The sequence below is a fragment of the Montipora foliosa genome, chromosome 9 (genome assembly GCF_036669935.1).
Source record: "Montipora foliosa isolate CH-2021 chromosome 9, ASM3666993v2, whole genome shotgun sequence".
Classification (NCBI taxonomy): Eukaryota; Metazoa; Cnidaria; class Anthozoa; order Scleractinia; family Acroporidae; genus Montipora; species Montipora foliosa.
The window spans coordinates 26,250,992-26,273,491 of NC_090877.1; the positions used below are offsets into that span (position 1 = coordinate 26,250,992).

The 22,500-nt window shown below is 37.7% G+C and overlaps 1 protein-coding gene across 1 annotated transcript in view; it reads left to right on the forward strand.

The window, feature by feature from the left end:
- Positions 1–22,500, forward strand: part of LOC137969963 (katanin-interacting protein-like) — a 62,153-nt gene that overhangs the window by 1,749 nt on the left and 37,904 nt on the right. Inside the window, exons 4-21 of the mRNA XM_068816387.1 lie at positions 582–652; positions 1,118–1,278; positions 1,859–1,928; positions 4,774–4,834; positions 6,871–6,925; positions 7,744–7,817; positions 8,078–8,179; positions 8,699–8,761; positions 13,541–13,967; positions 14,863–14,896; positions 15,291–15,377; positions 15,767–15,810; positions 17,269–17,385; positions 19,484–19,527; positions 19,790–19,914; positions 20,288–20,447; positions 21,131–21,253; positions 22,250–22,366. Of these exons, the coding sequence (XP_068672488.1) occupies positions 582–652; positions 1,118–1,278; positions 1,859–1,928; positions 4,774–4,834; positions 6,871–6,925; positions 7,744–7,817; positions 8,078–8,179; positions 8,699–8,761; positions 13,541–13,967; positions 14,863–14,896; positions 15,291–15,377; positions 15,767–15,810; positions 17,269–17,385; positions 19,484–19,527; positions 19,790–19,914; positions 20,288–20,447; positions 21,131–21,253; positions 22,250–22,366 (1,935 nt within the window). The remainder of the gene's footprint in view (positions 1–581; positions 653–1,117; positions 1,279–1,858; positions 1,929–4,773; positions 4,835–6,870; positions 6,926–7,743; positions 7,818–8,077; positions 8,180–8,698; positions 8,762–13,540; positions 13,968–14,862; positions 14,897–15,290; positions 15,378–15,766; positions 15,811–17,268; positions 17,386–19,483; positions 19,528–19,789; positions 19,915–20,287; positions 20,448–21,130; positions 21,254–22,249; positions 22,367–22,500) is intronic.

Below are 22,500 nucleotides of genomic sequence, written 5' to 3' on the forward strand. Positions count from 1 at the left end.
CTATACACGTACAATTAACATGCATGAATTTGAAGGGCTTTTTTGACCAGGTGGTGGTTTCTTGAGAAGAGAACTGTAGTTTTTATCACTTTCTAATTTTTTAACTTTTTAATTTGTATAACTCATTAGCAATATTTTTACACGTAATGTTTTTCATTTTCACAGTTATCCTTGTTTTTATAAGTTGTTGTGAATTTGTTACTTGGGTAACTTTGTAATCAGAGTATTGTTCATTCATTGTTGTTAGATCCTATTTAATTTTCATTTGTAACCATAAGTTCTTATTTTTTACCAGTTTCAATATCAAAAGTTGTCCATGTTCGGTCTCCATATATTACAAGGTTTTCCTAATCAATATCATTTCATATGAATTTTAATACAGTACTGTTTTGTAGACCAACAAAGTGTTGATCCACTCCTCAGTTAAGATTAACCCTATGATACTGCCAAACCGGCCAGACTTAGTATTTTACTCTGTCTAATGCCAGACGATTTTACTCGTCAATGGGGAACCCCCAGGAGTCAATGGATTAAGTTGATGACCAGTTTGTGCTTACTGTAAATTGTCATTATATATTTAGGGATCCTCTGCAAAAGACGAAGTTCGTCCTGAGTATGAGGAATATCTTATGCTGTTGCAACAGAGAAACAGGCAAGTACATGTAAATTGAACAGGCAAGAATTCTTTATCGTAATAAAGACGTGATTCTAAAGTTATTGACTCATTTGTTTTCCCACATTACTGTTAGTTTATCAAAGCTATTATTAAAGTTGCATTATATGGTTTCATTTCAGTCCTTTATGAGGGAAGGTGTCATGAGACACAAGAATGCCTTGATATCATTGCAAATTAATTTTATGACTTGTGACCAGAACTGAGATGATGTTGATACCAATACAGAGAGTATCCTAAGCTAACCTTAGGCCTTAATCTTAAGACTTTTGTTTAGGCCTAATTTAGGCCTAAGGTTAGCCTTTATGCATGTTTAAGATACTTTCTATATATTAGTAAAACAATGACCTGTTACCAGTGGCCTGTGACCCGTGACCTGTAAAAAATGAAATGAAATGTTGCCTGCAACTAGCATTTATCCTAATTGAATTTTCCTATTTTTAGGTTGTTAAAGAAGCTTAAAACGAAGGATGAACAGCAAATTGAACTAGAAAAAAAAGAGCAAGGATTTTCTATTTATGTTAATGGTGCTAATGTGGAGTTGGGACAGGGATATTTGCATGCAAAATCACGCAGCACATCACGGCACTCAAAAACTGCAGGAGGTAAGATCTATTGATTGGCTGAATATTAATGATCATAGGTCATTGTGGTTTAGCAAATATAAATTAATAATGATGTTTATTGTCATCGACATGTAGGACAAATCAATATTGTTTCTGTTTGTCAGTACATGTGCTATTTTTTCACTAAAGGAAGATGTTTCTGTTAAAAAAGTAAACTAAAATAAAATAAATAAAATAATAATAATAATAATGAATTAAATAAAAATGGATGAATTTAATGTAACTTACCAAAAGTCAAGCCACAGTTATTACAGTATAATAATAAATTGTAATATTGATTATAAATTAATATTTATAATTATAATATGCATAGTATAATAGGCCATTTCCGAGTTCATGTTCACCTCTTCTTCAAAGCGAGTCTAAGTGCGAAGTTTTTCTTATGAAAATTAGTTTTCATTCATATGCAAAGTAGAACTAATTACCATCACAAAAACTTCGCACTTAGACTTGCTTTGAAGAGGAGGAAGACATAAACTCGGAAATGGCCTATTGTAATTATTTGCAGTTTGCAATGATTTTTATCTTAAAGTTTGTTAATACACTGTAATTCATGCAGATGCATACCATGAACGAAAAAGACTATTGCAGCATGAACTTCAAAACTTGGAGAGAGAAGCAGAGGCCAGGTAAATCCCATTCTAGTTTCATAGCGAAATGGTTTTTTACACTGTTGCATGCAAATTCTTTTTAGTTTTTTAGCCATAATGGTCAGTAATTATGTTGGAGAGAATAATGTCCCTAGCTGACTGAAGTAGCTCATTACATCAATATGACACAATAGCCAACTGTTTTAAATGGTATAAACATGGAGATTAATAATAGCTAAGACTGACATCAACAGTATAGATGAGCTTGGGAGCTGGTGCCTTACAGGTTGGTGGAACGGGGAAGGTATCTGTTGAGGAGGAAGGAGGCATCCATGGCAACCCTACGAGCAGCAACCACCAAAAAGGTGCTGTCACACTGAATTAATCTGTAGAATACTTACAAACCAGATACTTACCAAAAAGGAAGGGAGGGCATGGAAAGCAAAATTTGCCAGTAAAAGCTGTGACTGGTATACTGGCCTGTGATGCCAGTACATAGGAGACAGTATCTACCGCAGCCACTGGGTGAGGACAGTGCACAAAATTGGTTGTTGAATTGAAAATAAAGTGGGCAGAACCAAGGCCAAAGGAAAGAGTGAGGTCAACATAAAATTGATCCCGCCATTTGATGCCAAGCAGGGAATGTTCACAAGGATGGACACTGATATTACAGCATGCGGGTAATTTGGCCATCAAAGCCCTGGGGCCAATTCAGCAGCGTCTAATTGCTCAAAATGTGATTGACTGTAATGTACTGCAATGTAAAGTCCTGGGGATCAATACCATAGCACTCCTAGGGAAAGTCACCACCACTTGCTGGGCTGCCCTCTCTGATGATGAGGGAGAGGGGGAGAAGGAAAGGGGCTGGCCACTCTGCCAAGTGAAACCTTGTGAGACAAGTATTCATCCACGACTCTGGCATTGAGGGAAGCAGAAGGCTCAGGCTTTTAGCCCCGGGTCTGTCCAGCCATCCAGTGGATGGCCACTTTTCAGTGGAAAATGGATACAAATTTGAAATAAAACGTGGATCTTGTAATGTTCAAATGAAAATCACTTGATTCTAATGATTTAGGAAAATGCTTTACACATCACCTTATTTCTACTTTAGTTTCTTTTGGTAACGGGTTACTTCACGGGCGAACACTGGGCATTATTTTTCCATTTAAGTTGTGTCAAGCTTCTGGGAGCAGGTGGAATTTTCACATCCGGCCCACTCACTGCGAGCGGAATCCTAGCCTTGGGTGTGTGAGCTTGTGTGATGACCTTAAATTTCCATTTTTTTTTACAACAAATCCATTTACATACAGAAGTTACTTTTTATTAGACAAGAGATTTGGAAATATAGTGGCATCCTTGTCTCGAAGAGGCGATGGTTAGCGCTGGGGATTTGGGCAGGATCTTGTATGACTGTGTGGCCTGATCCTGGAGTGGCAGTCTCTGTTGCAGGCGGCTCAGACTTGCCTTGTGGAATTGCGTGCAGAGGCTGCGCATTCTTTTCTTGCCGCTCTCTCGCATGTAGCCTGGACTCTAGCGTTCGCTTCCACCTTTGCAACCCCCGCTTTGACACTTTGCCGCTATGTATCTCGGTGTTTGGCGATGTCCTCCCATGCACTGGTCTTGGTTAGTGCAGATCGCAAGTCTCGCTTGATGACATCCTTGTAGTGCAGCAGCGGTTGACCCACACGACGGACGCCCTCCCTCTCTTGGCAGGCGGTCAGGCTCCATGGGATGTGCATCGCTGAGCTATCAAAGGCGTCCCTGAATGAGCAGTGATGGCCTGCTCAGTGATCCAGCACGCTCCAGGACCTCAGCGTTGGTGACTCTGTCCTGCCATCTGATGTGCAGCAGGTGCAGTGGAGCCCAAGTAGTGTCCACAACCTCCAGCTCCATGTTGTTGATGGTGATGACTGGGGGGGTCTCAGGACCTTACGCCAGGATGATGGTCTTCCTGAGGCTGATCGTTAGCCCAAACTCCTTGCAGGCATGGGACAGCTTGTCTACCAGATGTTGGAGGCCCTCCTCGCTGTGGGATGTTAAAGCAGCGTCGTGTGCAAACAGCAGCTCCGGTATGAGCACCACGTAAGCTGTGGCGCGGAGTCTGGCGATGTTGAAGAGTTTGCCGTCTGACCTTGTCCGGGTGTAGAGACACCTTCTGTACAGTCTACAAAGGCATACTGGAGCAGGACACAGCCCTGCTTTACTCCACTGCTGACTGGGAAGGGATTGGAGGTGGCCCCATTGAAGCAGACCATACTCCGCATGTCCTGGTGAAAGGAGGTGATGTTCTCAGACTTAAAGTAGTTTGGTTGTACGTATATTTTTAGTGGTAGGCATTGTAGTTGATGACCACCAGCGGCCCTAACGCCCCAATACATAGGCATATGGCATGGATTTCCTGACAGTCATGTGAATCCATCCAGGAATCAACCCTGTCCAACAGGACTTAAAGTTCTGCTGAACAGATGGGAACATTTACAAGACTGGTGCTATTAAACAATTATTGGATGAGGTTGAGCATGATATCATGAATAATATATTATCAAAACCGAGGTCTGTGTTATAACACAGACCTCGGTTTTGATAATTCATGATATCATGCGAAAACCGAATACAATAATTGTTTTATTATACATTTTTCACATAATTCATCCTCAGAAACAGAAGCAAAGCGTTCAGCCATTTTGTTTCTGAGGAGAACACTCCAAGGGACTTAGTAACCAGGCAGACGTTGAACTTGACATGATAAATGTATCATGTCAAGTTCACAAGCTATTGTGAATTGATTGAATGTTCTCGACCAATCAGATTTTTCATAGTGAGGCTGATGTATTATAATACAAATTAGTGTTAATTGAACTGTGTATATCATGCTTGTCTCCATCAGAGATATCCGCGTCAAGACTGCTCCTGACCAGGATCTCATAACACGTAAAGGCTGGAATTATGTATGTGTGATTTGATTAATTTCTTACTTTAGGCTTTAATATATTGCCCCTAACCTGCTAAAACTAAGATAATTCTATTCCCCAATTGCAATTGTACCATGTTATAACAAAGCCAGAAGTGGTTTGTCCCACAACCGATCTAGGTTGGGAACTCATCAAGGCTAGACCTATGCCTCCCACAAAACTATCCATGGGACGGGAAAGTTACGTGACTTTCGACTTTTTGCAATGTACAAATGTTGAAGGAAGGGGCATGTAAAATTAACATCATAAAGCATCCATATGTGAAGCATAGCATGTCAGAGATATATTTTGAAGTGCAGTTGCAATGACTTTCTGTCAGTGAATAAAAACAGTTGTACTCTAATGACATACAAAATAGTAATTATCCTCAAAGAGGCATCACTTGAACTACATTTTACGTTACAGTTTTGGTCAGTAAGCTTTTAACCTTATTAAAGGGTGTCTTTGATATCCTCCAGCTGCCAGTTGGAGTAGTTTTACTGGTCAACTTAATCCCAAGTACCAAAATAGGTCATGAGCAAAAACGGTGGAAAAAGTGGATTTCATAATTATTGAGAAAAAACACAAAATTTCTCATCCTCACGTGTCATGCAAAATAAAGCTTGTTTAATGTTAGGTTTTACTCATAGAGCCGTTTTCAATTGAGTGTTGAAAGTAATTGGCGAGTCGCTTTCTAATTGGTTTTGCATTACTTCATTTCTGGCGCCACTTTTTCAACCAATCAGAAGTGAAACCAAAACCAATCGTAGCTCGCACATGCACATTTTCCCGTGCTTTGTGTCAGCTACATTTAATTACTTCGAGTTGTGATTGGTTTACTGTATTGTCTCTGTCCTTTTTGATTGGCTAAAGTATTACCGTATTTACCCGTGTATAAGTCGATCCCGTGTATAAGTCGACCCCCCATTTTTGATGGCAAAAAAAGCAATTTCTTAATTTCGTTGTTAAATGTTCATGGGACACTAATGTTGTATTTTTCGATTTCTGGAAATGAGTATACACAAAGAAATCAGGGCCTCAAGTGCTTAATAGTTTTGTGGTTCAGCATCTGTTGTATATGCGGGCATTTTGTCCTTGAGTTTTGAAAAAGTTCTCAGAAAATCGAACATGTAAACTTCAAACTAACCTGTTTCGTTGTTCAAGGATAAAGGGCTTTAGAGGATAAGCACAACATCACACAGGAAGCAGGAGTCAATCTTTGAAAATAACTTGCGAACGATGCGAAAATGTTCAAGGTTTAATTGGTCCTTGACTTATAATTTCTCAAATGACAAACAAAACAAAACTCATAAACTAAACAATAAGAAGTTTGCAAAAGCATTTAAGTCCGCCAGGTGTGTATAAAGAATAAAAAACATTCATTACCAACCAGTATTTTCACGCAACACAAGTCACGATGCTTGCACGCAAACACGAGGTATTGCGCCAGGTTATTAAGCAGTTGAACGATCGAGTAACAGAAATGCCTTTTAGAGCTTTCCGCCTTTGGAAAACGAAAATTTTGAGTGTCTATTTCATATTTGTGCTTGTGGGTATCTTCAACATTTAGAGTTGGACAAATCCTTTTTCATTTCAACTGGAATTGCTTACATTCATTTTGAAGTCTTTTGTCGGCTTTTGTCCACTGCATTCGTTATGCCCAAGACAACATTATTACGTTAATTTTTAATATATTACTTAGCTGGAACTTGGCTCAAAGTCTTTGACCCGTGTATAAGTCGAGGGTGATTTTTGGAGCTTCTTTTGAGGCCATAAAAGGTCGACTTATACACGGGTAAATACGGTACTTTGGTCTTGGCTCTAAACTCCCTCTTACAACATCAACTGTGATCAGAACTGATGAAGACTTTTAGTTAATAGTTAGCCATGCAGTGACACAAATAATTAACTCCACATTAATAATATTATTTTAATTTTATTATAATGTTCATGAAGACCTAAGTTCAATAATATTGTCTGATTTATCTTTGTTTTTTGTTTTGTTCATTTATTTCACTTTTCTTTGTGTATAGGATTCAATACAAATAAGAACCGATGAAGGAAAGAAATTGAAACTAAAAGCACCAGGTAAAGTTAAATTTTCTTGGTACATGTAATAAAATGCTAAATAAATTTAACCCACAGGTCTGATTCAGAAGTAAAGTACTTCAAAGTAGCTTGCCACAGGTTTGCAGAGGAGAAGTTCTTACTCAACATCAACATCTTAGGCCACTCAGTCCATTAAGTGTGATGGAAAAGTTAAAGATAGCTTAATAAAAAATCACTACTACTGAATAATGTTGTGGGCCAATAACTTTTAAGTTCACTAAATTATGAAATCACAAGTTCTCATAATATTAAATATTTTAATAAAAGTTTACTGTTCTGGGATGAACATTAGTAATAATAATTGCCACTGTTTTCTTGTAAAGATTAGTGTTTTCAGAAGTTGTTGAAAATTTCAGCAACATCTGGAAACATATGTAATGATTAATTAATTAATTTTTAATTTACCTGGCTCCATTGCCTCTCATTCTGACTTGCTATTGAATTTTGTTTGCTCATTAACCTGGCCTGAATAAATGCCAGACCTGTCAGAGATTTGCGGTGACCTTGTTTTTATGAAAATGCAGTGCCATTTGGAGATGAAAGCACTGATTTCTGTATCACCTCTGGCCTTGCTGTCATGTATTGACCTGGCTACGAAGTATGGTACTGTGAGACAGCCTGTTGCCTGTTTGAGGTTGTTTTCCTTATTGGTCAGCTATACACACTTATCATTGTTGAAAAACTGATCAGTTTTTAAAATAGATTTGATGTGACAAATACATGTATCTCCTGCCACTTTCAGATCATACATATTTAAAAAAATGGTTGTCAGTAATAAATTATTGTTGTATTTGCAGGCAAACTTACTGGAAAGTACAGTGAAGATTTTGAATCTTTTGCTATTGATGGAAGCTATAGTGCTTCAGATCAGGTGATTGTATGTAACTACAATGATGCAATCCTGACAGGAACTCAGTATTGCAATTGAAAAATTATTGAGTTATTATTATCAATTTTAAATTTACAATGCATTTTTTTTATAAATGAATACAATGAATCTTGGAGTCCATGTACTTGTTTTAAAATAGACATTGAATCTGTGTCTGGTCTGGCACTGGCCAGCGTTGTTTAGCACAGAGAATCGTGATTATATTGGCACCAGCAGCTGTTGAATCATTCTTGTGTTTTTAGGATGATCTTAATGATCAAGAGGAAGACCCAGATGATGATGATGATGATGATGACGACAATAAAGAAATGGATGAGCTTTCTCTCAGCTTTAATGATGTTGAGGTAATTCTATTAGTAAGAGTATAGAGCTATCAACTGAAAACTACATGTACATTTACAAGTACAGTACTTTGTCAGTAGTTCTGTGTTCAGTACAATCATGTACTTACATCAGCATAACAACATTAGACTGTGAGCTGTCTATTGTCAGTCATTTTAAATAACAGATAAAAACTTTAAAGCAAATTACTCAGCTCAACTGTAGAAAAGTTATGCTTTGTTTGGACTTTCTCACATGGCAGTTCTGAATTATTTTCTTTCACTAGTGACCAATAGAGCAGCTTAACTTGAAGCTAAATCGCTCTATGATTCTTGTAATCAATGGAATTTCAAATTTCAATTGGTAGTTAAATTGAATGAACCATTCAATTACTATGGAATACACACAAGCACTCTGGTTGGAGAACTATAAACGCAGCTAGATTCAATGTTTTAACACTCCTGTCTATCATATCATTAGGGGTAATCCAAAACCGATCCATGGTGGCAAAATTAAAATTCTTATTGTTTTTGTTGTGTTAGACACTTCGTAAATCGTTAGAAGCTGATGAGTCCATAAGGGAAAGCATCCAAGCAGCTCAAAATGTAGGTATTACTGTCTATGTTTTCCTAGTTATGAGAAATGAAACTTGTGCATGCCTTATTCCAAGCTGACTGCATGGTAATAAGCATTCAAGCATTTGAATTGACCTTTTTGAGTCACTTTAAGTCGAAAATTCAGTTAATGTGGGTCTCTAACATTGTTCGGAAAGCTACAGTATGCATGCAGAGCTACACACCCCACAGATCAAAGAATAACAGAAAAATATTTCGAGTTGCTTTCTCAAATTGTTTCTATCTCAAACTTGAATCAACTTCAGTCATCACATAACAACCTTCAACAGGGTTTTCAAACAATTGGGGTGGGAGGAGGAGGCAGGAGGTGGGAGCCCGGGAAAATAGGGGGTGGGAAGGGTATGGAAGGCCGGAGAGAAATGAGCAGGAAGTAGGAGAGAAATGCAAATGACTACTTGTTGTCATTAAGTAATTCGTTAAAATATTTTTAAAAAATAGGCACACATTGCGTACATGTGGGTAGTGCAGTTGTAGGTTGGTATTGTCTGGTAATTATTTTTGCAAAATTAATTTTATTTTACTGTTTATTATCCAATATTGCTGTTGTTTGCATTCCGATTACATTCCGTTTTCTCTTGAGTAAGCCCCATCGGACAGGGTTGGTACATGTATGGGTTTGTGGGAGACCATTGGGAAATGTTTGTGACAAAGGTATCTCATCTTTTTTTAAAAATTGATTTTCTGTTTTGATTTGATTGTTGAAGGCTTTTTTAAAATCTTCTTTTGACGTTTTTGAAGAATGGCAATTTAGTGCCGTTACTACTATCAAAATCACTAGAGTGGTAAATCTGCCGTTAGAATTTTTAAATGGGAGCTCCGCAAAAGAAGTCGTCACATGACATAAAAAAGTTGTCACATGGTTTGTATAAAATGCATTATGGCGGTCATGGCATTCAACAAGAAACACTTTTTTTTGGATCATGTGACATTTTTCGGATCACGTGACAATTTGTTTAAGATCACGTGTTTGCAATCGAACGGCTTCGGATTCAAATTTCCAATGGCAGTTTTGATAGTAACCATGTACTTACTTACTTATTCCTCTTCGTTCCTAGTGGAACATATTTTGTGCAGTGCCCTTTGCCTCATTTCATGTGAGATGTTTCCTCTCCAACTCTGCCATTCTCGTACGTCGCCAGGTGTGCCGGGGTCGCCCTCTCTTCGTCTTCCCCTGTGGGTTCCACTCCAGTGCCCTCTTGACTACATGTCCATCTGGTCTCCTCAATGTGTGGCCGACCCGTCCCTAAGCTCTTTGTCTAATCTGTTGCTCTATCGGTCGCTGCCCTGTTTGTCTCCAGATCTCCTTGTTGCTGATTTTTCTAAACCACCAAATCCACAAGATGTTCCTCAGGCTCTTATTGATGAACACCTGCAACTTCTTCTCCAATCCCTTAGTCAGCCTCCACATTTCAGAACCATACAAGAGCACAGCTTTCACATTTGACCCAAAGACTCTCAGCTTGGTCTTGGTTGTGAAGCATGTGTGGACTCATAAAGCCTGTTAGGCCTGATTACCCCTTTAACAATTTTTTTTTTGTTACGATTTATTTTGTTGTCCAATGTTGCTGTTGTTTTTGCGTTAGCATTAATTTTTGTAATATTTTAGCCGATTAGATTGATGCTATATATAGTATCCACTAAAGTTCAGGTGGAGTTACTGCCATCCACACTTAAAGCGTGATGAATTTTGCACACAGTTTTAATTTTCAATGAAATGTTGGCGGTTATGTTGTGAAACTGACCACGTTTTTGGCGGCATACAAGCATGTTTTGTTCTCGTGATCTTCAAGTTCTCAGGTTTTCCGAGAGAGCAGAGATATTTGAAGAGTTATAAACATCTATCTCCTGTGAGTTTCCAAAGACAGGAAATGTGGAATTTGGTATACTTTACGAAGAGGAGATATGTGATTCAGCAACGAGAGAAAAATTACATGAAGCTGGAGTGAAACTAGAAATATCAAGGAGGAAAATAATATTTCTGCATCTAGGCCATTCTGCATATCTTCTCAAGTACGTCCCGTGCCCTTCCTCCTAGTAGCTTCCTCACTGACTTCTCTTGGTGTTTAGAGTAACCACCCAGTACCTAAATTATTACATTGTACTGTTCAACCCTGTATAAACCATTGTATCTCTGCTTCAACTCCCACATCATGGGCCCTTACTTGAGTGTCTTTTCCTCATCTTTCTTGTCTCTACTCTCAATCCATGGGCAGCTTATTTCAATCTTGCAGACTTCTTTCCTCTCGTGGCTGACAAGTTACACATCGATCCGATTTGCTCTAACTTCGTTTTGCTGTGCATAGATGGGAATATCCCAGAATGCCTCACTCGTGGTGTTCTGGTAGGCTGGTTTTGGCATCACCGGTGAGTGCCATGGTGGAACCCCCTCTATTAACCTATGCTCTCGCAGGAGAGACCACAGCAAAATTTCTTTGATGAAGACATCTATTCTTTTTTTTTTTTTAACTTAATTCTTTTTCGTTTTGGTTTTTTGTATTTGGTTCTTAAAGGTTTTTTTCAAATCTTCTTTTACTCCTGTATTGGGAGGAATGGCGATGGAATCCCCAAACAGTGCAGTTAGGCTATTAAAGCGGGTGTTGACTCACAAAGCCCACAAGCGCTCTAGGCAAGAATTGCTCTTGCAAAGTAAACAAAAAGGCAAGAAGTGGGCCACAAACAGAATAACTGTACAATGTGCATCAAATGTTGAAATTGAAGAATATCCTACATTAGTTTTGTAATTCATGCACGTGCTGCAGGCCTACATTCACTCACTCAGAAAGCCCGATGGTAATAAATTATGGGTATTGCACTAATACAATGCACTACCCACAAAAATAAGAACCCAAAATAATATTTGACTAATTTTGCATTTAATAGCGTCTTCTGAGCAATAAAGCAAACAAAAATCAGTGCTTGGGCTGAAAAACAGGCTTACTTCCTGTGAACTTGTTAGTCCTTTTCCCTTTTCTGGTGGTTATGTCTTAGATCATGAAATGTCAAGCAGCTGTCATGTAACTGATGCATAACTGCTGCAAGACGAGCAAAGGGACAAATGAAACACCTAAGAATAATACGTACTTTGACCAAGATGTGCTCTGAGTCTCCTAATTTATAGGGGATGGGACTGAAAAGGGCAGGAGCCGGGAGATAAAGGTATGGGAAGCGGGAGGTTCCCATCAAACAGACACAACATCTAAAACCCCAATCAACAGTCAATTTTTACACTACTGTACAGTAACTAGTATTTAGAAGGTTAATTTTAAGCATCCAAGTGAGCGAATGTGAGAATGATGTACAAAATATGAAATTGGATAGAACCCACTGGGAAGTCGGGAAAATCTGAGCCCCAGATGGGATTCAAACCCACATTTCACGCTTGCTCCAGTACAATTTAGCTCTGTCAGTGCTTAGAGCATCTGACTAGATCATGGAGGGTTGTGGGTTTGAATCCTATCTGGGGCTTGGATTTTTCCGAGTTCCCAGTGGGTTCCATCAACATTTCATTTTGTATGTGTAGTTTTAAGCACTTCAAGCAAATGATTTTTCAACTGAGACAGTCTTTCTAAAGCTTTTGTTACGTAAACTTGGAGTTTTTAGCTGTTTTATTAGAATGAATTGATAATGTTTGATCTGATAAGAACACTATTTGACATTGGAAAAGATAAAAATAGCTTTTTGGGAGACAAAAGGAATAGTTTTTGAGAACTTTATTTGAAACTAGAAATTTGGGTGGCAAACTTGCAATGAAAACAATCCCCGCCATGCATGTAAGCCAAAGTGTCATTGTTTGCACCAGTGGGCTAATTAATAGTGAAACAACAAATAATTGACTTAGAATCGAAGCATGTAATAATTATGTTTCTTTATCATGATAGTTTAACATAATGGTCGTCGATTGGTCTGATTTTCCACATTTGTTCTGAAATTAGTATGTGTTACTTTGTCATATGCTTAAAATAATTTTATTGTAGGCATGTTTGCCTCAAGAATGGGCCTTTTACAAACACTTTCCCAGTAGTTTCAAAATGTTTAGAAGTAGGCGGCCAACTCTGGAAAAGTACGTGGCTGTGACAATCGAGGGCCTACAAGGCCCCTGAAGCTAGAGGGGTCTGCAGAAAACTTTGAAATTTAGAAGCTCGGAAATGCCAGTGTCAGCGTCATCTAAATCTTTTGTTATGACTTACTTACGTGCAGACAGCAAAATTTGCGTTTTCAAAGACTTTCATTTGAATAGCACGACTCCATGATGTCCCTTAACTATCAATGAAATCAGTTATTGCTGCAAAATTGAGTGTGAAGTTACTCTGCCGTCTTAAAGGTTAATGGATAAGAAGCAACGCCAAGATTGTTTGTCACGAGCTGATTGTTATGACCAGAGTAGCCAGCGACATACAATCAAGTAGCTGGCGGAACTCCGGCGGTCATCGGCTTGTTTTGAAAGCACTGCTTTCCTTATAGTAACTGTTTAGTTACTCAACAAAAGGTCAATTAAGATCACAAGTGTCAAGCAATTGTACACTGTACTTGCAGATTTGTTAACATCATGCAACGCGATTCCTGTAGCACACAACATTGAGTCCTATAGCATGTGACGCAGTTCATGAGTGGTACTATAGTTCAATTCATTACTTATCTATTAACAGTTATGCTCTATTGTTGAGCTCTGCAGTAATTAGGCTACCTCAGTTTTACTGATTGAAATTTCGTGGTAATGCATGTGTAATGCAAATTCTAATGCTTTTATAGAGACTACAGGAAGAAAAGACTGAACCAAAGTATGGTGATGGTGAAGATGAGGATGATGACGATGAAATTGATGAAGAACTTGAAGGAGCTAATGACAGTTTGAATCTTCTTGACAAAACTACACTTGCAAGGCTTCCTCAATTGACAAGTACGTTGAACGACAGAGGAGGACAAGTTGCAAGCCCCAGTCAAGACATTGATGGATCAGGAAGAAATTCCAGGAGTATCGAAATTCAAAATGACTTGAATGTAGGAGATCTTCCTATAAAAAAGAAAAGGGACCAAACTGAGTCAGGGAAGGATTTATCTGCACCTGTACATGTAGATGTTAAAGAAAAGAAAGCTAATGAAAGAAAGGCAAAAAATGAAAATGTTCTGAAGAACTCTGGCGAGGATTTGATTGTTCTCAGCTTTTCGTCATCAGGAGGTATGTGTTACATGTACATGTCACTATTTGTGCGTAATCAGGTCTCAGTGGTGTCTACATGTATTAATCATACTGGGAGCATCATTCTCCTAAATTATATATTTTGGGTATAATTAGTAACCAATTTGAGGGGGGGGGGGGGGGGAGAAAATTGACAAAAAATTACGAAAAATTATTTGGTGTAATGTTCAAGTCCATCCATATTTACAAAAATCTTGTTATCACATACATTCAATTGACATGACTTGTGTTTTACCTGTCTACTTTGAGTTGTTCTTTTAAGAGACCCCTTTTCTTTTGTCTAGTATGTGCTAATGAGACCAACAAGCTTTATTTTCAAGCAAAATGCACCTTTTTAAACATATTTCTAAAATTAATGAGGCTCGTAGGGATGATTGGCAAAGCTATAAGTATAATCAGATTCTTTTTCTGGTGGTTTATGAATAATTATTATGGCCTATGGGTTGTATGAATGATTTACAATTTCCAAATTACAGTGAGTTTAGCTGTTACACTGTACATTTACATGTTTAGTTTGTTATTGCTACAACTTTTCTTGTGAGAAGCATGGTAGTTCTATTCCTGAGACAAAACAACAAATTGGATCAAGTGTCCCTCATCATCTCTGATAAGTTTGGGCTCAATGACATCTAGTTGATTACCAACACTTTAACTGTGCAAAGTACATTTTGAGGAGAGATTAGAAAGCCCAAATGTAGTATGTGAGATTCAGTGCTCCTCAACATGACTTTTGTTTCTCACAACTGCTGTAAGACAGTACAGTTTTAATTAATATGCCTTGTTTTTCCTTTACATGCATACGGAATGTTGATCATTCCTTGAAGGTATAAACTTGATCAGCTTATCTTTTATCTTATGTTTTTTTTCTTTTCAGTTAAACGCAAAGAAAGGATGCTTTCAGCAACTCGGTTGGTTTACTGTAGAAAAATAGAATTATTAATTATGACATGAATGGATTGTGTGAAGTGATTTGACCAACTGAGATACTCACAATTCTTTCATAATATTGCACAGTACACTGCACTGGGTATACTGTAGTATATTTTGGAAACTGAAATCAAGGGTTGGTGCCTTCAATTGGCATTTTTTTTAAATTTCTTTTTGTTATGGAAATAAGACCCTCATATGTACTTATTTCTTTGAAATGAGTAATGTTGTTAGGTAATATTATATAATGATTATCATTAATTTTAATTATCCCCTCAATGCCTCTATATTCTTTTTCTTTCGTCGTCATCGTCCTCCTCCTCATCATCTTCATCATCATTGTTAATGAGTTTCATCTTACATCCACCTCTTTAGGCGTAAGACAAATGTTGATGATTATGACTCTGAAGATCTCATTTCATCCAAATGTGGTATAACCAAGGATGGCACACAACACAACAGGTGCATACTTATAGTAGTCTTTAATTAATCAGTGGTGTACTGGAAGCCAACAAAACTTTCAATTCCACTTGTTCCTTACAGCAAAGATGTAAGATCTGGGAGTAGATTCAGTGTCTCATTGTTTGAAAATAATAATTATGAAAAAAAAATTTGTTGCTATGCAAAAAAAATCTCTCAAGAGCCAAAGCACTTGTCTGAGTGAGAAACAGATGATTTGGAGAACCGAGATCCATAAAGTACGTATGGTAGCATTATTTTGTTATCAATCATTTGTAGATGGATAACTATTAAACTCTTTTTTCTGTAACTGCTGGAGAGTGTAATGTACTTTGGTGAGCCAAGGCATTGTTTAAACATTCTTTGATTGCTCTTTCTTGAACTCTTCTCAGTTTAAAAAAGGAAACACATGGTAAAGACCTGCAACCAGCTTCTGGTAGGAAAGCTTAAATACTTGCTAATTATTTGTTACTAGGTACTGTATTGTTAACAAAATTGTAGCTGCACTACCCTGTGAGGTCTATTAATTAATTAATGTCTGTATGGTACTTTAAAGGCTAACTCATATTGTAATTTATTTATTTATTTAGCTTCGCCTAACTGGAATACAATATAAATATATAGGTAAAAATAGAAAAAATAATACAAGGAGAAAAGAAAAAAAGAAAAAATTATTAGGCGGGGAGACCACTACAGCATAGCCAATTACAGTGGATCCCTCGAAAACGCAGTACCTCCAGACACCGGCGCTGGAGCGTCGTACCAAACGAGTGATCCCGGGATTTCGGCCCGTGCGACCGCTTTTGGACGCAGTTGGCCCTTCACTGCTTTCTGCTACCGACCTTGCCTCCCGGTACGGCAATGCACATATATTTGCCATGGATCTATTAATGATGAAGTTTAAAGACGTCTTTGTTCTTGTGGCCATATACTGTTAAGTAATACACCTGTAATTACATCTGAAAGGGGGCTGACTGCCATGTCTTTGAATCAGTGATAGTCCAAAATAATTGTTTTTTCAGACTGTTGCTGTGCTGACACTGTTTTTGTTCCTCTGTTGTTACTTGTGGCAATGGATTGCAATTGTCATTATGATTATTTAATTTACCTTAATTTTATACTATAGTTAATTCGAACACAGACATTGTGATAACACTTTGAAATAAAAATTATTTCTCTTAACCCTTCCCCACCTGAAATTGAGACTTATAGAATAAGATTTTACTCTGTCTAATAAATGCCAGATGATTTTACTCATCAATTGGGATGCTTTAGTGTGAATGGGTTAACAACATTTTCAATCCTGGCCATACATGTAAGTTGTTGCGACACCTCCCCTTTTGCACTCTAAAACCCACGATTTCAACTACGTCCTTGACGTTTAAAAAAAAGACGAATAGAAGCAGTAGAATTGACGCCCCTCTCCCTAGCAATGTTGAAAGAAAATGAAGCTATTCTGAAGACCAGATCGGGTGTGGTTAAACAGGAAAAAGGGAAAATAGAAAATGGTGAGACAGTTGTTTTGGAATCAAAGGTGATTGCTGAAAAATCATTGTTGGAATAAGACGCGAATATCTATCTTATCGTCGCTTTCAGTGGAGAATACTGTTCGTGGAGGTGAACAATTCCCGCCGTGAAACATGGCTATTCTGAAGCTATTGTGAAGGTTTTTCTTTTTCAATATTTATATCAACAGGGGGGAGGGATGGGGGACAGGCGGGCTTACGCGGTCTTGATCTCAAGAGAGTCTGCATGCCTGTGAATTAAGTCATCTGTCATGAACTGTTTAGGGTTTAGGGTTAGGGTTAGGGGTTGTTGTTCTTTTAAAATAAAAACTTGCTTCATGTTTGTTTATCATTACAGAACTGTATTATTATTTTTATTTCTTGAAAAGTTTGTGAAAAGAAAAGCAGACCTTTATCTGCTACAAGAAAAAGTGAGGCAGTAGACAAGTTGGATGACAATGCTGAAGAAATCTTTAAAGCAATGGCTGAGGAGAATCAGTCAGTAGGTAAGAAGCTGTTATGGGAGGGAGGTTCACATTATTTGCCTTTGCGAGGAACTGATTAGGAGACAAAACTGGAAGTGCTGGAGGTATTGAAGTTAAATGTAGCTTGTGTAGCACTGAAAATAATTATTATTTTCAGTACTGTACAACCCACCCTGCGAGCAGGGCCTAGAGCTGTAAAACTCGCCAGAGGGTGAGCAAGAGAGGATCTAGCTGCAGAAAATGTGTCAAGCATCATATTCTCAACAAGGCGAAGGCCAAAATTGAGCCTTTGGTACGAAAAGCAATTATATTATATGGTATCTAGGAGTCTAGTTATAGCCGAAAGAGAGAACTTGGTGGCCTCATAGGTCGGTTGGTAGAGCATTGCATCGGCATTGCAGAAGTGATTGGTTCTAATCCTGTTGGAGCCACCTGAATAAGTTTGATGATCTGCATGTGCTTCGTATATCATTAACAATGTTCGATTGTTCTGTCCAAGGTCTTTAAATCATCCTTCACCCATTTCACAGCACCTGCTCAATAACTTACTCTTACAGTCCTAGAGTTAATAGCAGAGATCATAGTTACGCCATTCAATTTGAATTTCACACTTTTTCTAACCCTACTCAAATACTCCTGACTCAACTTTTCTTTCATCTTGCTGTCCTTGATACCATTTTATCCTTCGCCTTTATTTATTTATACCACACACCGGTGGCTAAGTTCAGGTTGTGCACCAGGATCAACCTTAGTTGGTCACGCAGACCAACACTTACACTGTAAGGTCTTAGCTGATATAACTGAGGGGAAAGTGCTGCCTTTGTAATTACGTCCACAAATGGTTAGACTTGCAAGTCTTCACTTAAAGTGAAGGCCCAGTCTCACAACCTTTCCTGTTAAACACTGTGGGATGTTAAAGAACCCACAGACTGTTTGTGAAGATCAAGGGGGAGACAACTGGTGTTGTGGTCTGTCCTCTGGTAGTAAATTTGGCCCTTCCACATTAGTGGGAGACATGTGTTGGATCTGAAATTCTAAACCTCATTTCCCTAGCTCGATCTTTTACAGTCATTGCATGTCGTCCTCCCTGCAGTCAATCATTCTGGGATGCTGCCACTCTCAGCTGCTTCATTTAAGTGTAGTAATGTGGTGAGCACTGGCCTGACAGACTTGATATTTTCCTTGGACCTCATCAGATCCTGATGCCTGCTAGTTCGGGCATCTGCATAATTTACTTGTTTTTCCTGTTTATTCTGGATTATTAGTACAGTCAGAAGCACTTGACCTTGAAGCGTGTAACTTGTAACTCTTTTCCTTGGAACAAAGCTAGGGATTTAAAGACACCAATTTTATGCCCAAATATGGACAAAAATAAGATCGAAGCTGCACAGGTGGGAAAATGCACAAGCTACGTTACATCCAAATAAGGAAATTTTTAAACTAAAAAAACACCAGCTCTGAACCAGAGTTAAATGCTTCAAGGTTGTTAGCTTCCAGTACAGTACATTCTCCTGTTGTTGTTCATCTTCTTGTGTTGTTTTTCAATTTTAATTTGCCACTCCCCCTCTATGTTGTGCTCTTTACTCATGCTCCAATTTCCTTCCCAAAGTCTCTTACTCTCATTAGCATCTGGAATAATTGCTTAAGTTATTTCTTTTCCCTCAAGCTGTTTGAAGAGCCTCTTTTGGTTATTCAAGAACAGTCTATTTTGGTGAAATTGGTTACATCTGTCCTTGTACCTTTTTATTTTCTTTGCTCTAGCGTTTATTTGTTCTTTCCATTTCTCTATCACAACATTGTAACCTTTCTTCCTTATTTTGTATTTTGTTTTCAGCTGTTTTCACAATTTCATTGTCATTTTTTAAGGCGAGCTACCCTACATTGCACCCCATCTCAGTACTATATACTCCACAGCTAGAAGAAATAGATTTTTATTGATTATTCAGATCAGTCTTACTCTCCTACCCGTTGGAGGTGAATCTGGTATTTCAGGGGTCACGGGGATATTATTATTATTATTATTATCATTATTATTATTATTATTATTATTACAATTATTATTATTATTGTTATTATAATAATTTTATTGTTGTTGTTGTTGTTGTTGTTATTGTTTTAGAATCAAAGGCCTCTGGTTCCAAGACTGCTCCTGAAAGAACAAAGGTACATCACTAGCTAAAGTTGCAAGTACTTAAGTTGCAGAACGAAAAAAATGATGATAATAAAAACGAGGAGTAAGATCCTTTAAATGTGACACGTGAGATAGCTTTCAGCTATATGCAATCTTTGTTGTCTCAGTTGTGTTGATTTGGCAACAATAACGATCAAGTCCATAAAGGACTGGATCTTGTGTTTGTACAATGAAGTTGTACTTTAGCTTGTTAGGTTTATGTATTGACTCATTGTTATCTCTCATTTGACTTAGCAATACTGTTCAAACCCTCCTCTGTCTGAGGTAAAAAGGCCATCATCAGTAACATCTTCAAGTTCATTCAAAACTGATGACACAATTGCTCTTGTTACAGAAAAGGTTCGAAAAATGGATGCCAGGTTTGTGAGCAAAGACAATGCAAACAGACTGTACTTAACCGTCTAACCTGTAAATGTGATTCTGTTTTTGTAAATGTGTAAATGCTTTGAACCTAGGTGTTGTATCATAATTGAGTAAAGTACGATCGTCCGGGTGAGTGTAGTCCTTCAAAAGCCAAGGAGCCCCTTTTTCCAAGGCAAGATTTTGTTGGATGTAACGTATATTGTCAGTCTGTAATAATGCAACTACTTCTAACGTGTCAAACCAGACTTTAGCTCACATTCCATGCATAATCATTTTTATTCTATTAATTTCGTTGTGAATTATTATAATTGAAGTTCATATTTTGAGTGTTTCTTGTAATGTAAAATGTGCTATGGTTTTCTCTTAAAGGCAACAGCAGCACCTGATAAGGCTTTTGGAAAAATTGGAATATAAGGCTCCTTTGAAGAGTTCCAGTGATTCACCTTGGCCTCAGTCATCACCATTGAAGGCAACAGAGATGATGATGCCATCCAAAAGTTCTGATTTCAAAGAGGGTGGCCAGTCTGAGGTATAGTGTTTGCATGTCACTCACTTTAGGTGTCTTTGTCACACCACAGACAAGCAGTTTTATCTTTTTAGGAACTTAAGAAAGTCAACTGAATCATGTGACTGTGTGGTTTCCGGAGATGTACTGAAGTGTTTAAAGTGCCCCTGTGATAAAAAAAATCACTGTTTTTCTTCCCATTTTGAAAGTGTGTTTGCTTTGAGCTTTGATGATTGTCCAAAGGCTATGAAACAGATGGGGATGCTTGCTTAGGGGTGTAAATTTTGGATTTTGGTCTTGCTTAGGGTGTTCCAGGCAAAGCGCCAATATTTTAAGCCGCCAAGGTCTTGTTTAGGGTTCCATACACACGTATTGCATTCTTAAACTAGTGAGGCTTTGATGTCATTTCTCCTCAATCCAGCTCTCTCAAGAACTTAAAGTAATGGCGAACCATTAAATAGGAAAATTTCAGTTAATACAAACAGGTGTCTTTTTGAAATTAAGGCTTAAAACTTTGGTCGCTTAGTGTTTAGTTAACATAGCTTTGAATTCCAAAGAAAAATATTTTGGTTACAAGGGCACTTTAAGTACTAAGTATTAATTATTATACACAAGAGGAGTGGTATAAATGGTTACAGTAGGCAAGAACTTTATGGTGTGTTCCTATAAAGTGAATGTGTTTTAACAATGTACTCTCTTCTTTTCAGGATTACAGCATAGTAGATTCCTTAGATACCTTTGAGAACAGAACAGACAATGACGATGGCACAGATGTGTATTTTGAGATTCTTTCCAACTGGGGAAACCCAGACAATGTGGGATTAACTGAAGTAGGTTGCAACTCCGAGTTCACCTGGAACCAACCAAATTTAATGTATTGTATTTGATTAGAATTAGTCAGAATAGAAGCTACTTATTCCAGAAAAGGAGATTGAGAGCATGCATAAATTTAAATTAATCTATCATCATAATGAGATGTAGCCGCATTGAATGTATCGATTTTCATTCAATTGAAAATCATAAATATAAACTGATAAAGTGAAAGTTTTTATGGATTGTTTATTAGACATGGGTGTGAGATCGTTCCTCATCTTTAGAGCTTATCCTGAACTAGGGTCATAATGAGCCCTATCCATTTCAACAACTCTCAGACTTTGGTGTTGCGAAGGAAGAAAATTTAGAAAAATGGTAACTTCCTAAAGAGAGAGTTTTTTGTTTCATTCTATTAATTTTATAGAGGATAAAGCAATGATCCAGAAGTGGTCCTTTTTTGAAAAAAAAAAGTTGTGGTCATGGGCCATTTACCGTGTATAAGCAGAGGAAGTATGCTAAGGAGGACAGCTAAGAAACATAAACTCACCAACCCAAGCTTGCCTATATTTTCACTCATGCTCACAGCACACACTCAATTATAACAAGGGTTATCTGTGTGACATTGGGCTGATTTAGCAACAGAACAGGAATGTCAATGTCAGTTGATGACGTTGTGAGCAGAAAAGTGTCCATATTAGGTCAGCTTAGAGTAGAATCCAGACTATTCCGCGAGCTCCCTGTCGTCAACTCAGGTTCCTGTTCTGTTGCTAAATCAACCTATTGTTAAATATGTACTGTAGAGATGCACAGAAACACTTTGTTATTCACAAATTCACTGATGAACATTATAAACTCTTAATAACCTTTTCTTGATGGAAGCTCTTATTAGAGGTAGATGGTCAGCACTTCATGTCTTTTAATAGCTTTTTGTTCTTCTGGGTTGATCACTTCAGCAGAAATGAAACTATTAGTTCAATTTCCAAGTAGGTTTTTTTTCTTTTTTGTTGTCTTAGATCCAGTTCTTTGATTTGGACAGTAACTTAATTTCTTATGAAAGTCAGAATGTTAGTATCTCAGGTCATGTGGGAGAAGAAGGTGATCTTGGTAACCTGGCCAATGGCAAGACAAAGGTACGTGCACGTACATGTAGAAACTTCAAATTGCAGAAAAATGGCTAGTTTCCACAGGAAACATAACTCTCCCAACATATTTAATCAAAATAAAATTTTAAACATGCTTTGTGTATTTTCATACTTATTTTATT